General features: G+C 37.6%; 1 protein-coding gene across 3 annotated transcripts in view; it reads left to right on the forward strand.

The window, feature by feature from the left end:
• Nucleotides 1-17,070, forward strand: part of Radx (RPA1 related single stranded DNA binding protein, X-linked) — a 74,218-nt gene that overhangs the window by 19,639 nt on the left and 37,509 nt on the right. Inside the window, exons 4-10 of one of the 3 annotated variants that reach the window (NM_175326.6) lie at nucleotides 6,687-6,795; nucleotides 6,996-7,087; nucleotides 7,190-7,312; nucleotides 11,540-11,644; nucleotides 13,138-13,302; nucleotides 14,229-14,389; nucleotides 15,081-15,256. In NM_175326.6, the coding sequence (NP_780535.1) occupies nucleotides 6,687-6,795; nucleotides 6,996-7,087; nucleotides 7,190-7,312; nucleotides 11,540-11,644; nucleotides 13,138-13,302; nucleotides 14,229-14,389; nucleotides 15,081-15,256 (931 nt within the window). The remainder of the gene's footprint in view (nucleotides 1-6,686; nucleotides 6,796-6,995; nucleotides 7,088-7,189; nucleotides 7,313-11,539; nucleotides 11,645-13,137; nucleotides 13,303-14,228; nucleotides 14,390-15,080; nucleotides 15,257-17,070) is intronic. The other 2 variants (NM_001346522.1, NM_001358686.1) reach the window with 2 other exon arrangements.

Consider the following 17,070-nt stretch of genomic DNA (forward strand, 5'->3'; position numbering starts at 1 on the left):
TTCATCATGGAAAAGATGAAAAATAAGTCTATAATAGTTTGGGCATTACTTGTAGAAATACCAGAAAAGTTTGCCAGAAGAAGCTGTTAATAATTGACAACATACACTATTACCCATAGGAAATTATAAATTATTTTCCATAAGCTAACAATCCAAGTGACAAAATTACTTTAGTAGGGTTTGGGATATTCCTAGTAAATAGGAGATATGGTAAAAATGACTATTTATCACAATAATAAATTACCAAATTCTCTTGATACCTGGTCCAGTATTCCTTGCACTAAATTGCAATTTTTAAAAAAAAAAGATTTGTTTATTATATGTAAGTACACTGAAGCTGTCTTCAGACAAACCAGAAGAGGGCATCCGATCTCATTAAAGATGTTTGTGAGTCACCATGTGGTTGCTGGAATTTGAACTCAGGATGTCTGGAAGAGCAGTCAGTGCTCTTAACTTCTGAGCCATCTCTCCAGCCCTAAATTGTAATTTTTATAGATGAGCTATTTTTAAATTTAACTTATTTTTGAGAATTTCATATTTGACTTATCTCTCTCTTCTTTCTCCAACTCCTCCTGTGTCCTCTGCTCAAATTCATGGCCCTTATTCAGTTATTATTGTTACATACATATATAGATATATGTGTAGTAATAAGTACATATATGTGTATTTAACAATTAAAACAAGGATATGTGTTTAGAGCTGACTACTTGGGATAATCTATCAGCTCTTCCCAGGAGAGAACTTTTTTCCCTCTCTCTGCACTCATTTATTGCCTTTAACTCTTTAATTAGAGTGGAGTTTTATGAAATTTATCCCATCTATGTTGGCATGTCAACTAGTATTGTCAAGCAGGTCTTTTTTAGGTAACCGTATTGTTGAGATCTCACATTTGCAGTGTCTCTGTCATCTCTAGAACACACTATTGAGCACTAGGCTTCCTGGTTTTCTTGTTCCTATGTCTGCCTCCTCTTCCTCAATAGTTCCTGAGCCTTAGCTTCATGAGTTGTGTTGTGCATTTAATCTACTGGAGATGAGCACCCATGTTACTTATTATTTTGACCAGTTGCAGATATCTGTAATAGTCTCTATCTGTTCCTAAAAAAGGGTAAATGCTACAACTATCTTTAGTTATGATGATGAGTTTTTAGAATACAGTTAGAAATTATACTGGATGCTCCAGGCCAGAAACACAAATGGAGGTTTTCTGTGCCTGGCACTATTTTGATTTTATTCATTTTTTTTAGTATGTTAGTGGTAGTGGTACTGTGTGTGTGTGCATCTGTGTATCTGTCTATGCATCTGTTTGTTGATAGCTATTGAAGAAAGCTTTATCACCCCATGTGGCTCCATTTAAACCGTGTGGTGTGTGTGTGTGTGTGTGTGTGTGTCTTAGTCAGTGTTTCTATTCCTGCACAATCATCATGGCCAAAAAGCAAGTTGGGGAGGAAAGGGTTTATTCGGCTTACACTTCCATACTGCTGTTCATCACCAAAGGAAGTCAGGACTGGAACTCAAGCAGGTCAGAAAGCAGGAGCTGATGCAGAGGCCATGGAGGGATGTTACTTACTGGCTTGCTTCCCCTGGCTTGCTCAGCTTGCTCTCTTATAGAACCCAAGACTATCAGCCCAGAGATGGTCCCACCCACAAGGAGCCTTCCCCCTTGAACGCTAATTGAGAAAATGCCTTACAGTTGGATCTCATGGAGGCATTTCCTCAACTGAAGCTCCTTTCTCTGTGATAACTCCGGCTGTGTCAAGTTGACACAAAACTAGCCAGTACAATTGACCCCTTGTCAACTTGACACACAAAAACATCACTAGTAAGCCTCAACCCTTACAATCTTGTTCATCCCCAAGATCTAAATAACTTTAAAAGTCCCACAGTCTTTACATATTCTTAAATTTTCAATCTCTTTAAAATACCTATCTCTTTTAAAATTCAAAGTCTTCTTACAATTAAAATTCTCTTAACTGTGGGCTCCACTAAAACAGTTTCTTCCTTCAAGAGGGAAAATATCAGGGCACAGTCACAATCAAAAGCAAAAAATCAGTCTCCAACTTTCCAATGTCTGGGATCCAACTCACGATCTTCTGGGCTCCTCCAAGGGCTTGGGTCACTTCTCCAGCCATGCCCTTTGTAGCACATGCGTCATCCTCTAGGCTCCAGATGCCTGTACTCCACTGCTGCTGCTGCTCTTGGTGGTCATCTCATGGTACTGGCATCTCCAAAACACTGCATGACCCCTTCAGTCCTGGGTCTTCAATTGCAACTGAGGCTGCACCTTCACCAATGGCCTTCCATGCCCTCTCACAGTGCCGAGCCTCAGCTGCTCTGCGTGACCCCTTCATGCCTTCAAAACCAGTACCACCTGGGTGACCCTTACATATTACCAAGTCCCGCTGCAGCAGGAGTACAACCTTGGCTATCTCTGGAACACAGCCTCTTTGTCCTTTCAGAAAACACTTCCCAGAAAGATGTCACCTCAATGATGCTGGTCTCTTCTTAATCACCGCTAATTTCTTAGCTCCAGCTAACCAGCATCAATAGTCCCAGTAAGGCAAAGTTTTTGCTTTAGTAGTTCTGGTATCTTGTTAATCACAGCTGATTCTTCAGCCCCAGTTAACCAGAACTACAGAATCTTCACAATCAAAACAGCAATGGCCCTGAAAAGAGTCTTTAATTTTACCTCTGAAATTTCACAAGCCAGGCCTCCATCTTCTGCACTGTTCTCAACATTATCTTCCAAGCTCCTACACAACATCTGACAGAGCTCTTAACAACGAATGGATCTTCAAGCCCAAAGTTCCAAAGTCCTTCCATAGTCCTCCCCAAACATGGTCAGGTTGTCACAGGAATACCCCACTCTGCTGGTACCAATTTGTCTTAGTCAGGGTTTCTATTCCTGCACAAACATCATGACCAAGAAGCAAGTTGGGGAGGAAAGGGTTTATTCGGCTTACACTTCCATACTGTTGTTCATCACCAAAGAAAGTCAGGACTGGAACTCAAGCAGGTCAGGAAGCAGGAGCTGATGCAGAGGCCATGGAGGGATGTTCTTTACTGGCTTGCCTCCCCTGGCTTGCTTAGCCTGCTCTCTTATAGAACCCAAGACTATCAGCCCAGAGATGGTCCCACCCACAAGGGGCCTTTCCCCCTTGAACACTAATTGAGAAAATGCCTTACAGTTGGATCTCATGGAGGCATTTTCATAACTGAAGCTCCTTTCTCTGTGATAACTCCAGCTGTGTCAAGTTGACACAAAACTAGCCAGTACAGTGTGTGTGTGTACATTAGTATAGTATGCATCTTTTAAGTAAGCTTGTTAAATTGTTTCCCTATGAATTTTTTCAGCATCTTTAGTGTTATTCTCTCCTTCATCCCTCACACTTGGTATTACTCTCCCTCTCTCCGCTAGATTAGCAGTTTAAGTCTCTTCCCTCTTTTCTCATTTCTCCCTCTTCACAGTACCCAGTGTCTTACTATCCCTGACGCTAGAGCTTTTTCTCATCCATGCCCTGAACACATTCCCTTTGTACTTTTCTGACTTCTCTGGTAACTTCTGTTTATACATTGAAAGCTAAAGATTCGGAGTTCTGAACCACAAATAAGAGATCATGAGCAGTTGAAAATATACTGAACACAGCCCACAGAATCAACTAAGCAGAGCTCAGAGGTGCTCACAGAGACTGAGGCCGCAACCAGGGAGCCTGCATGGGTCTACACCAGGTCCACTGCATATATGTTATGGTTGCTAGCCTGGTGTTTTTGTGGGACTCCTAACACTGGGAGTGGGGATGTCTCTCTTTTGGGCTACTCTTGGGATCCTTTTCCTCCTACAGGGCTGCTTCATCCACCCTTGATATGAGGATTTGTGCCTAGTCTTATTGTAACATTTTATGCAGTGTTCAGTTGATATCCCTGGGAGGCATGCTCTTTTTTGAAGGAAAATAGAGGAGGAGGAAGAGGAGGAGGAGGAAGAAGAGGAGGAGGAGGAGGAGTGGATCCTGGGGAGGTGTGGGTGGACAAGGAGGGAAAGCTGTGGTAGGGTTGTATTATATGAGAGATAAATAAATAATATAAATAAAAATTTAAAAATTAATTGTAAATAAAAAATAAACTGAGTGAGGTAACCTAGGCATAAATCTTAATTTAAATTATACTTCTTACATGTCTGTGGATATCTCTATAAGTCTGTCTGATTCTAGTAGTTGCTTCTGAGTCTTAAAGTCACGTGAAGACTAGGACAGTAGAAAGCATATAGTCAATAAATGAGCAGCCAGTATAAAATTAGAATACAACCGTATGCCCATATTTTATGATGGAGAACTGTTCTTGAAAATATAAAGATATCTGTGCCTTCAAATATGTAAATGCAAATGCACAAATTATTTTAATGTGATGCCAAACCTGGGTGATAATATATTTAAAAGATGTCCTTTAGTCTTTAAAAATGCTTTCCTTCTTAATGTAGTAGCTGTCTCTATTTCCCATATGATTGTGATTATTAGTAGACTTTTTATTTTTCATTCTCTATCAGAGATCAATAAATTCTTCATATAGAATTCCAGAAAAGAAATATTTTAGTCTCAGCTGGCAATAAGGTTGATACTGTAGCCACTCTACTTTGTCTGTGGAAAGAGGAGGCCACTATAGTTAATATGTAAACGATTATGACAATGTTCCTAGAAAACTTTAATTTATAAAAATGAGCCCTTAACTGCAAATTATATTCTGCCTAGACTATCTATTCAATATATCTTAGCTCTGGATGTACATTAGAGTCCGTTGAGATTTAAAAAAAAAAACCACTGGAATTGTTCCCAACACCAGAGATATTATTTTAATTAGTCCGAGGACACAAAGGCATCTTTATATCTTTAAAACCTCTTAGTTGATTCTAATATGCACGTGAAGTTAAGAACTATATACCTCTGGTCTTTAAAAGAACCTATCTTAAGCTAATTAATGAAGGGAAAGGGGGCAGTTACGTCAGCATGCTACAGATTGGAGACATACCTGTAAATAATATATTAATAGTCTTACCCTTAAATATCAGCCTAATGGATAACAGATAGGTATGATAACAAAAAATAGTAAAACAAAAAATTAATGGCTATAGCAAAACTGTGATAGATAAAAGGGGAGGTTACAAGCAGAATTGTAGTTGAGGAAAGAATGGACAAGACAGTTGAACAGTTATGGGGAAAGGAGAAAGTATAAAGGTATAAAGGGAGTACAAAATAGCAGGACAGTTAAGTGTTACGTGCAGAATAAATAAGGAGGGTTTTGTAGTCAGGGGGAGGAGATTAGGGGAGAATTAGAGACTTTGACTACCATAACTGCTATTTGTGCTTTATGTTATTAGAAAAACTATTGTGATTATTTATCTTGGTTTATCTTTTGTATTTACATATGAGGTCCAAGTTAGAGAAAATTAATTGTACTGGCTGGCTTTGTGTGTCAACTTGACACAGGCTGGAGTTATCACAGAGAAAGGAGCTTCAGTTGAGGAAATGCCTCCATGAGATCCAACTGTAAGGCATCTTCTCAATTAGTGATCAAGGGGGAAAGGCCCCTTGTGGGTGGGACCATCTCTGGGCTGGTAGTCTTGGTTCTATAAGAGAGCAAGCTGAGCAAGCCAGGGGAAGCAAGCCAGTAAGTAACATACCTCTATGGCCTCTGCATCAGCTCCTGCTTCCTGACCTGCTTGAGTTCCAGTCCTGACTTCCTTTGGTGATGAACAGCAGTATGGAAGTGTAAGCCGAATAAACCCTTTCCTCCCCAACTTGCTTCTTGGTCATGATGTTTGTGCAGGAATAGAAACCCTGATAAGACAGTACTATATAATGATTTTAAAATACCAAGTAATTCTATAACTATGAAACTTCCCTTGTGAAACTAAGGCTGTATTCCCTACTGGCAATATATGGCTTTATATATAACCATTCTCTTTTCTGCCCTCTTTTCCAAAACTAACATTCATTACATAGCTAAATAAATTCTTTTGAGTCTAAACTGGGCTTGTTGGCTCACATCTATTTTTAAAATTTTTTATTAGATATTTTCTTCATTTACATTTCAAATGCTATCCCAAAAGTCCCCTATCCCCTACCCCTCTCCCCCTGCTCCTCAACCCACCTACTATCCCCTACCCTTCTCCCCCTCCTCCTCAACCCATCTACTCCCGCTTCCTGGCCCTGGCATTCCCCTGTACTGGGGCATATAATCTTTTCAAGACCAAGGGCCTCTCCTCCCAGTGATAGCTGACTAGGCCATCTTCTGCTACATATGCAACTAGAGACACAAGCTCTCGGCTACTGCTTAGTTCATGTTATTGTTCCTTCTATAGGGTTGCAGACCCCTTCAGCTCCTTGGGTACTTTCTCTAGCTCCTCAGTTGGGGGCCCTGTATTCTATCCAATAGATGACTTGTGAACATCCACTTCTGTATTTGCCAGGCACCGGCATAGTTGTCTCACATCTTTAATCCTAGCTGTTGGGATGCAGAGACAAGCACATCTCAGTGAGTGAGGCCAGCCTGGCATACATAGTGAGTTTCAGAGCAATCAGTAGGACACAGTAGAGATGCTGTCTCAAACAAAAATTCAGAAAAAAAGAGTTCAGTTGATTGTTTTTCTTTGTAATTTATTGGAAGTAATATATTAAAGTAATATACATTTTTTCCAGAAATTTGCCTGAATCTTCGAGATCCACCAACTAACATAGTTATCATTCCAGAAAAGCAATTGAAATCAGAATGGAAATTGCCAAAACTAATTAACCGATTCATCACAAGGTAAAATAGTTCCTTGTAATATCTCTTAAGTAGTAATCTTTAAATGTTAGTAAACCAAAAACAATGGATTATAACATATTCAATATCTACCCCAGATGAAGCTGTATCAATTATTCATATAGGTATTTTCATAGTTATTACTGAAGAATGTCTTGTCACTGTTTAAAGACACAACAGCTATTGAACATTTTCCTTTTCAGATCAGAACTAGACGATATGCCAGAAAAAAGCATCTGTGATGTAATTGGTTTGTTATCCTTTGTAGGGAGGGTGCAACGGTCAAAGAAGAAAGGTAAGCTTTTAAATTTGAAAGTGTGAGTGTTTAAATGTGAAGACTATCATGTTCAATACTCATAGAATGACCTTCATGTATCTCCCTATTCTATCCAAATAGAGAACAGTGAAGACTTTTGGTCATACCGCTGGATTCACATCACTGATGGGACTTCAGAGCAACCATTCATAGTGCAGCTGTTCTCCACATCGCAGCCAGAAGTCTTTGAAAATATTTACCCAAGTAATCCATACTTTGCTCTTTTTTTCAAAGCAGCAATGGGAACTTAAAAATAGTGAGATAGGGGCTGGATTGATGGCTCCATGGTGGAGATGACTTGCTACTCTTGTAGAGGAGCCAAGTTTGGTCCTCAGCACACCCATGGTGTCTCCCAGTCATGTATAGCTCCAGTTCCAGGTTTTTGGATGCTGTCTTCTGACTGCTGTGGGCATCAGGCATGCACATGGTACACATAAATGCATGCAGGCAAACACTCATATACCTAAAAGAAAATATGTTTTTTTAAGGGAGAGTGATCTGAGCATGACAATGAGTTAGGAACACAAATTATCTAAAAACATTTCAAATCTTTCCCATGTATATTTAATAATCTACATTAATCACCTTATTGTCTATTCAGGAGTTATCTTAAGTTTTAAATCACAAAACATTATTCCCTATTTCCATAACACCTCCTAGTGGTCCTCTTATGTTTCCCAAATAATAATCTTCCTACTTTCTTGTCTTTTTTAACATCTAGGTTCTACCAGTGACAGAAAACCCAATTAATGCCTTTCTGAGTCTGGTTTATTTCACTTAACATGGCAATCTCTAATTACATTTATCCATTTTCCTGAAAATAACATTATTTCATTCTTTATGACTGATTAGATTATATGTACACACACACACACACACACACACAAAAACATTTAACCCATTGAAGGTACCTAGGCTACATTTAGATACCTTGGCTATTGTGAGTGATGCTCTAGTAAGCATAAATATTCAAGCCTTAATCAAGCATCTTTTATATGTTGCCTGTGATTCCTTCAAACAGAAACCCAGCAGTAGTATGACTGAACCACAGGCAGCTTTGTTTTGGGAGTTTAAGGACCTTTATGTTGATTTTTAGTTTCTGGACTAATTACATTCTGATCAACAGTGTTGACAGTTTGCTTTTGCTCCACACCCTATCCAGAGATTGATGTGTTTTTATTTCTTGATTATAGCCACTCTGACTGGGCTGAGATGGACTCTCAGTGTAGTTTTTTTTTAATGATGTTTTCCTGCTGGCTAAGAATGTTGAGTGCTTTCTTGTACATTTATAAACAAGTTGTGTGAGTGTGTGTGTGTGTGTGTGTGTGTGTGTGTGTGTGTGTGTGTGTGTGTGTGTTTGTGTTTAAAGAATCTTGTGTATCCCAGCTTATGTAGTTCAGGAGATCAAACCATGGGCTTCCTGCATACTGGACAAGCCTTCTACCAACTATGGGGCATCCTAAGTCTCCATTTGTCCATCTTTTGTGACCTGTATGTTAAATCCATTTCCCCATTTATTGATCAGAAAACTTGTTTCTTTGACATGTAATTTTTTTTTGGTTCTTCACATATTCTGGATACTAATTCTGTTTCAGAAAAATAGCTGGCAAAGATTTTCTTTGATTTTTAAACTATCTCTTCACTCTGACGTTTTCTTAGCTGTGCAGAAGCTTTTAAGTTGGATTCAATCCCCTTTGCCAGTTCTGGCTATTATTTCCGAAGCTGTTGGACTCCCATTCAGAAAGTAATTGCATGTACCTACATCTTAAAAGTGTTTTCCTTTAGTACTTTCCAAATTTCAGGACTTACATTAAGGGCTTTGATCCATTCTGAATTGATTTTTAAAGGGTGTTGAGTGATTTAGACAGGCCCTATTGTCTGCTGTTTCTTTCCCTCATTCCATCTTGACTGCTGTCACATTTTATGACCCCTGTTTGCATGGTGGTCTAAATCATTCAGGTTCACCAGATCACCATATACCATGGAGTTCAGTAAACCACTATAGCCTTTTGCTTCTCTAAGTTCCCTGATGGAGTAACTTTCTTCTTAACTCTGCTGTGAGCAGAGTCGAGTCATATCCAGCCTGGTAAACTGAGCATCAAAACACTGCCCTCATATGCCCAGCTCTCTTCTATTCTATCTCTATCTCTCCTGTATGTCATATGTATTCATAGGCACCTTAGCCAGTTGTAACCATGTGTCTCTAATGACTCTTATGAACTGCTCCAGCAAGAAAGGATAATGATTTCTCTCATATTGTGAGGTCTTTGTCTCAAGGGAGAAGGAATAATTATATTACTTGGTTTCTGTACTTCCACAGTAGTCTCACTGATCCTACTTTTCCCTTGTCTTACAGCTTCATAATCAAGCTTTAAGAAACTCCCATTTCTTGTATAAAATTCTTTCCCATTCAAACAAAGGCAGACTAATTGTCATAGTTTTGCCTGCGTGTATGTCTGTGTGAGGCTATTAGTTCTATTGATTTGTTAAAAGGGTTTTTTTTGTAGTCTTTTAGTATCTTCTATTTCTTCCTTCAACGTTTAATAGTTTTCATTGTAAAAATCTTTCATCTCTTTAGTTGACTGTATTCTTAGGTGGTTTTGAGGTTATTGTGAAAATGAAGTTGTTTTCTTGATGTAATTATTGCATAGACAAAAGGGATGATGTGTGGAGAGAGTGCTCAGAATAAAATATATTCATGTGTGAAACTAGCAAAGAATGAGCTTAATTAATTTTAAAAATGTAGAAAAGTTAAAAACCATTCTTACAATTTGAATAGATTTTCTTTTATTTTCAATATAATAGAAAAACAGTAATTGAAGAGATAGAAATGAATTTATAGTTATGCTGTGAAGAAATTTTTATTTATTATTATATATTATTTATTATTAGTCAAAAACCTGCTTTTGAATAATTGCCTGGATTTACACTTTTTTGTTTGGGTCCTAGTTTATGAAATGAAAATTATTTGAACACAGAGTGAGCTGTACTACACAATAAGATTTGGTTAATGAAATTTTATTTCCAGTTTTCCCTCAGTTTGGCTTTTCTTTATTGATTCTATTTCCACTATCGCGTTTTAAACAGTTTTCTTTATTTTATTCCACTGTTTGTACTTCCATAGACTTCATTGGAAGGTCTATTCAGGTCCTATTTAAGGGCCTTTAGCATATTCATAATAGCTATTTTGAAGTCCTTGTGCTTCAGTTATATTGCATCTGTCAGGTCCCTACAGTAGTAGTATTGTTGAGTTCTAGTGGAGACATATTATCGTGGCTGTTATTGTGTTTTTATGCTGGTATCTAGGGATCTGGGTTTGGGATGACTGTAATTCTAGATGATATTATCTGGTCTTGTATTTGTTGGGCAGATGTTTTGTTCCTTGCTTTCTCTTGCCCTCTCTGGTTCTTGGGAGACTGGGGTGGCCGTGGGTTGCCTGGGAGGGCATGCTTCTGAGATCATGCCAGGTGTGGCATCTGGGGTTCCAGGTAAATGTATTTTTAGGCATTGGGAACTGACACTTAGAGATGGGGATGGACTAGGTGGGGGATGAAGTGGTCCACAAGATGGAGGAAAGATGGGTGTGCCACCAGGATCTGCTCTAGACTTCTGGGAATGGGAGGGGAGGCCACAGTCGGTGGTATGCTACAAAGGTGGTGGGTAAGATTTGGGGACTGGAATTGGAGAGGAGGCAGGAGAAGGAAGATTCTCTACACAATTCCCTGGCTAGTGTGGCCATCAGGTTCCTGGGGAACATGTAAACATCATATGTAGTTTTTTTTTTTAAAATATGATAGGTTTGTAACCTATCAAATAGGTTAGCAAGATAACAACAAACTAACAAACAACAACTAAACAGGTCATATAAATCCTGTCTTTGAGCCTTGGCATTTATTTAACTAAGGTAACTTTTTGATAGTAAAAAAATCACCTATATAAACAAATAAAATTATAACTCTATATCCCTCTCTGGTAGAAGGATTCCAAGTATCCAGGGTTCAGTGCTATACTGAGCAAATCAATAGAACTATTATGAAGAAACATATTTTTTCCAGTAGAAAATAACTATTCACACGCACGTTCCCAACTAGAATGACTCTTCTACAGTAAGCAACTTGCTTTACTTAAATGCAGCCCTTGTACTTTCCAAAGGAAAGACCTCTGGCTAAAGGGGGAGAGACAGAGAAAAGGAACACACTAGGTAGTATTAGATCACTGTTTTGTCGAAGGACAGGCTGCAAGAGAATCCCTGGTAACAAGTTACAAGTGCAACATCTTAGGTGGATGCCACACGTAGTAAATCTGAAATGGCATCTTAAGAAAAAAAATCATTCTGGTTTCTGCATTTGTTAAGGCTTAAGGAAAATTTCCAGTGGATCCTCCTCTTTAGAATGCAAATGCAACTTCACTTGTGTTTCTCATTTTCTATAGTGACATATTTTGTGTGCACCCAGTTGAAAGTCGTTAGAAATAACAGCCAAGTACCTAAGCTGCTTTATCTTACCACTACAAATGAAAGCAGAGCACTTACTACTGGTGAGTAACTTCTTTATATCTTCCTTATAGGGAATGCAATATACTGTCTTTTCACTCGAACCGTTTAGTACATATTAATTTCTAACTTATAGCATTCGATTTCAAGGATAGTTTTATTTTGACATCATTGTGACCATAGAATATTTTAATAAACAATATTTGGCCTGCAAAATAGATTACTTCTATATTACTACTGATAGGAAATGTTTTCATGGCTCACTGGAAAATTACATTTATGCCATTTGGTTAACTGTGATTACTACTTGACAAAGAAAATAGAAAAAAAAAAGTTGCTTGCTACATCAAAGACTGCTAGGTTTGGTACCACAGTGTAGAGTCAAGATGATTTTCATGCTTGATCTTAGCCAAAAGGCCTAGAAGTGTGCGGTTAACATTATTTTTACAATGTACCAAATAAAAATGTGGGTCAAATTGTGGTCCCCGAATCTCACATTTAATTTATATAACTAAGTATCATTATTTATCTTCAAATAATTTGTCCCTCTATATATGTGGAATGCACATCCTTAAATTTAGCCAAGATCATATCACAAATATTTGCATGTTTGTGTGTGTGTGTCTATGCTGAACATCTGCAAACTTCGTTCTTGTCATTATTCTTTGTGAGTGTTTGTGTGTGTATGTGTATGCTGAGCATCTGCAAACTTCATTCTTGTCATTATTCCTTGAGCAATATAACAATAATTGGTGTGTTTTTGCAACATTCTGAGTATTAGACGTAATCCAGAGATAGTGAAAATTATCCAAGAGGATGTGCATTTGTTCTATCCACATAGTATGCCATATTATACAAGGGAGTTGAGCATCTCTAGATTTTGTATATACAAAGTCCATAAGTACTGAGGAAGAGCAATGTATTACTTACCCTTTAAAACCAATAAGATACAAATTCCTAAGCAACAGTATGAAAGAATAGTATGGGAGAGGTATTTACCAGAATTCTACCATGCTGGTAATTAAGAAATTTGTCACAAGTATTATGAAATGTATAAACACGTCTTTATCAATATTTTGTAAATATTAACAGCATCTGATATCAATGTGTCACTTTTAAGTCCGCCTTAAGAACATGAATTTAAATTCCAATCTATATTCACAATTATTTTTATTGTTACATTACACCATACTATCAAGTTAATAAGTTATCAAAAAATCAGCTGTTCAGAAGATGCTAACCATTTTTGGGGTTTTGTCCTGTGGTTCTTATTATCATATAGACAGTTTCTGTCTTAAATCCAATTGAACTCTGATATGTCTTATTTTCTTAGGATGTGTTTACTTTCTTTGGATAATTGTATGCCACATAGTAGATAAGGAAAATATGCTACATAATATGTAAAATTGCTTTCTTTTTTAATAAAATGAAACACTGTTTTAATGTTTGAAAGTCCACACAAATGTTTTCAGTGACTTTTTTTATTTCTCTTTATCATTGTTTGTTTGGTTTATTTGCATTTCTCCCTTCTGACAAGGAGGGCATAGAGGCCTGCCATATACATACGATACCAAGGCAAAAAAAATTATTCAGTGGATTAAAACGAAGACTAATTTGGAAGCAAAGAACACGGTTATTGGTGGATATTACCCCTATCCACCAGTGCCAGAGACATTTTCCAAGTACAGTCGCTTTATTAAAGGTATTGGTATAATTTCCAGTTGTGCTGTTTAATGATACCACATGTTATTTCTGTTAATCATATATATTCCCTTCTCTCACAGAAGCGATGTGTAGCAAACCTTAGTAGCAATAATTTTGTCCAAATGTAAATACAAAATATATGTATATTTCCTAAAAGTTATTTTCTTTTATTTTATTAGAATGGGGAAAAAAGAGAATGTAAAAGAAGGAAAAGTAACTTGTGGATAATATTTTGATTAAATTTTTTAAGATCAGCTCTGACATTAGAGATGTCAATGATATCTCAATGAGGTGCTGCATAATCTGATATCCAGATGGTGATGGCTGTGCGATGTTTCTCTTGTATATAACAGGATTCCATGTTGATTTTAAATAAAAAGGGACACTAGAGTAAATAGGGTGCTGAATTTGGAATTGGATTAGGAGTGACAGGATTATTAATATAGGGCAGTCAAAAGTTTAAGTATTTTCTTGTTTAAAGCTTGAAATGATTGCATGTTTGGGAGAAAAACATTGAAATACTGAGCTGTCACCATCTAAATGTTGCTATTTTCTTGGGTGTTGTATATAATTGCAACATATATAATATGTTTTATATAATTTAAATAATGTAAATATGATTTTCTAGGCAGTAACTGACCAATAACTTGTAGTTTGAAATATGACCTATAAATTATAATCAATATGTACAATTACTGTTATGGAGACTTCAGATAGGAAGCCTAGATCACAATTTGACTGATACATGTATTTTACCTATATTTTGATGGCAAATACTGAAGAGGATACCAAATACAAACACAAAAGTCTCACAAAATTAATATAGCAGGTTCACATTATAAAACTACCTTGGAAATGTACTTTTGACTTTTAATCATGCCTCCTCTTTCAAACTTAAAATTTCTTGGGACTTCTCTTTGGCAGCTGAGTCACTCTTGACAACAATAAGTGAAGTAAAGAAGGTGATTGAAGACTTGCAGTATAGGGAACAAAAGCGCATTGCAATTCAGGGGATAATTACTGCTATAAAGTACATCCCCTATAAGCACTCAGCCGGAAGTGCCCCAGCACCAGAAGCATTCTGGGTAAGGTGCCAGAGGGCTCCTAGCACATCTCTGTCAGCACTGTGATCATAATGACCATTGGTACCTTATGTATCGACACTTAATTGTAATCTGAGAGAAAAAAATTATTTTAGTTTTTAATCCCTGCTTCATTTCCTTTTTCTGTCATTTTGGGGTGAGGGGCAAGCCTCTGCATTTCTTAAGGCATCAGACCCTGTCTTTGTTTTCTAAATAATTCAAGTCTATTGCATATATCTTTAATGCCTTGGTGGAGTATATGACTAATTGCTGTGCTAACTTCGTTTAGGCTAAAGCTACAGGAAAACTTTACGTGGGATGTTTTACTTCTCTATCTGTAGTGGTGGCTTTATCCATGTTCTGTAAAACACAGCAAGAGCTCTCATAGGAGAAATGGTCTACTAGATTACCAATACTGGAATACCCATATCCTTCAGAGTTCATTTTTCCTGTTAGTTCACCTTTGCCAAAGCTGTGTCTCGGAGTATTACTATACATGCAGAAATATATAGTGGCACAGGAGGACTTTTATCTTCTTTAACCTAAATACAAGATAGATCTAAATTTAATCATCTTTATAAAAGCAGTATTCTGCCCACCTCTTCAAAGTATGAGAGTTAAATGTATAGTTTTTCGGAAGAGAAATAATTTTGTGAATTTGTTTGAAAATATTTTGTGTAATTATTGGTTTTAGAATGCTAGCCGTCCCTCAACATCTCAAGCAGCTGGGAAAGAAGATCATTGTCATGAACGAGGTAGTAAAAGGTCCCAAGATGACAGACCAATGGGGTCTCAGCATTTTCAATATACCTCCAAGGTTTTGAGTCTCTGTGCAAAAAGAAAAATTCTTCAAGGCCCAAGTGCTAATCCGTAAGTCATTTGCATTATGTCACTTGCACGTATAGTGTTCCACACTGTCTGACTGACTGTCCAGTTGTTCACTTTTTAAAAATTAGATTCACCTTCTTTTATATGTATGTTTTACCTGCAAGTGTATATGTGTACCATGTGCATACCTGGTACTCGTGGAGGCCAGATCCTCTGGGACTGGAATCACAGATGATTGTGGGGTACCATAAGGGAGCCGAGAATCAACCCAGGCCTTCTACAAGAACAAGTACTCTAAATCACTGAGCCGCCCAAATTTCCCTTCTTTGTAAAGATACCACTCATACTGATTGAGGAACCACTCAAGTTCAGTACAAATTCATCTTTTCTTTAGGTAAAATCTTATTATGTAGGCTAGGCTGGCCTATGACCTCTTGCTTTGTTTAGCCTCCTATGTGCTAGAATTACAGCCGAGAATTACTCTGCCAAGCTATGAACTTACCTTAACTGATCCCAGTTGTAATTACTCTATTTCCAAATTAGGTCTTCCAGAGTTAGAACTCTCTTCATAGACATAGGGAAGATCAACTGTTCATAACTCCAATTTGCCTGCTGCCAATCTCCCTATAAATCCATATTGTTCACCCATAAAAACATTCTATCACAATAATCCTTAAAAGTCTTAACCTTCACCTTTCTCCACTCTAGTCCACAGCCTTAATGTAAAGAAAACCCAGGTGAGCCATCCTGGTGACATTTATTTAACTACTAGCTAGTTAAAACAGACATGTTAGATTTCCAAATTCTAGTGGTGGGACAGGGCTAGCCTAAACATGCCCATTATTAAAAAAAAAAAAAGCAAAATTAGAATGAAAAGGGGAGCTATAAGATAACAGCCACTCCAACACTTAGTATGGAAAATTCCACTTAATTGCCAAGGTATTCAGAATTGTATTGTCTGGCTCAGTGCTATGTTTTCCAGGTCTCCTAATGTAGTTTCATTCTCTCATCCCCAAGAAGTTGCTCTGCACTCTGGGACAAAAGAGGTGAGGCCCCCCACCCCCCGCACCTCATCGAGATCATTCTGGCCTTTTCTTCTTGTGGTGGTTTGAAAGAAAATGCCCCACCCCCATAGGCTTATAGGGAGTGGCAATATCAGGAGTTGTAGCTTTGTTGGAGTTGGGTGTGGCCTTTTTGGAGGATGTGTGTCCTTGAGGGTGGGCTTTGAGGTTTCAAATGCTTAAGCTTGGCCTAGTATGGCTCTCTCTTGTTGCTTGCTGGTCTGGATGTAGAACTAAGATACTTCTTCCTTTTTCATGAATCTACTTATTTATTTTATTGTTTTTAATGATAATTAAAATACAAAGAAGGGCTGGCGAGATGGCTCAGCGGTTAAGAGTACTGACTGCTCTTCCAGAGGTCTAGACTTCAATTCCCAGCAACCACATGGTGCCTTACAATCATCTGTTATAGGATCTGATACCCTCCTCTGGTGTGTCTGAAGATAGCTAAAGTGTATTCACATCCATACATGTAATAAATAAATAAAATCTTTAAAGTATGAAGTAATGGAGTTCACTATGGCATTTATATATACTTTGTTTTATTTAAAATTAGTTCTTCAGTTTGATCCTATCTTGATCATATTGACACTCTTATCCCAACTCTTCCCAGATCCACTTCTTTCCTACTTACCTAATTTTCTGTCCTATAAAACAAAAAATCTTTCAAGACAAATTTCTGCTGCTATATATTCTTAGATGTGTGGTCTGCTATAGGAGACTGGTCAAAATACCATAGACTACACTTATTAAAGAATTTTGCCTCTAGCAATTGCCAAGAGTTCCACAGCTAAG

The sequence above is a fragment of the Mus musculus genome, chromosome X (genome assembly GCF_000001635.26).
Source record: "Mus musculus strain C57BL/6J chromosome X, GRCm38.p6 C57BL/6J".
NCBI classification, from domain to species: Eukaryota; Metazoa; Chordata; class Mammalia; order Rodentia; family Muridae; genus Mus; species Mus musculus.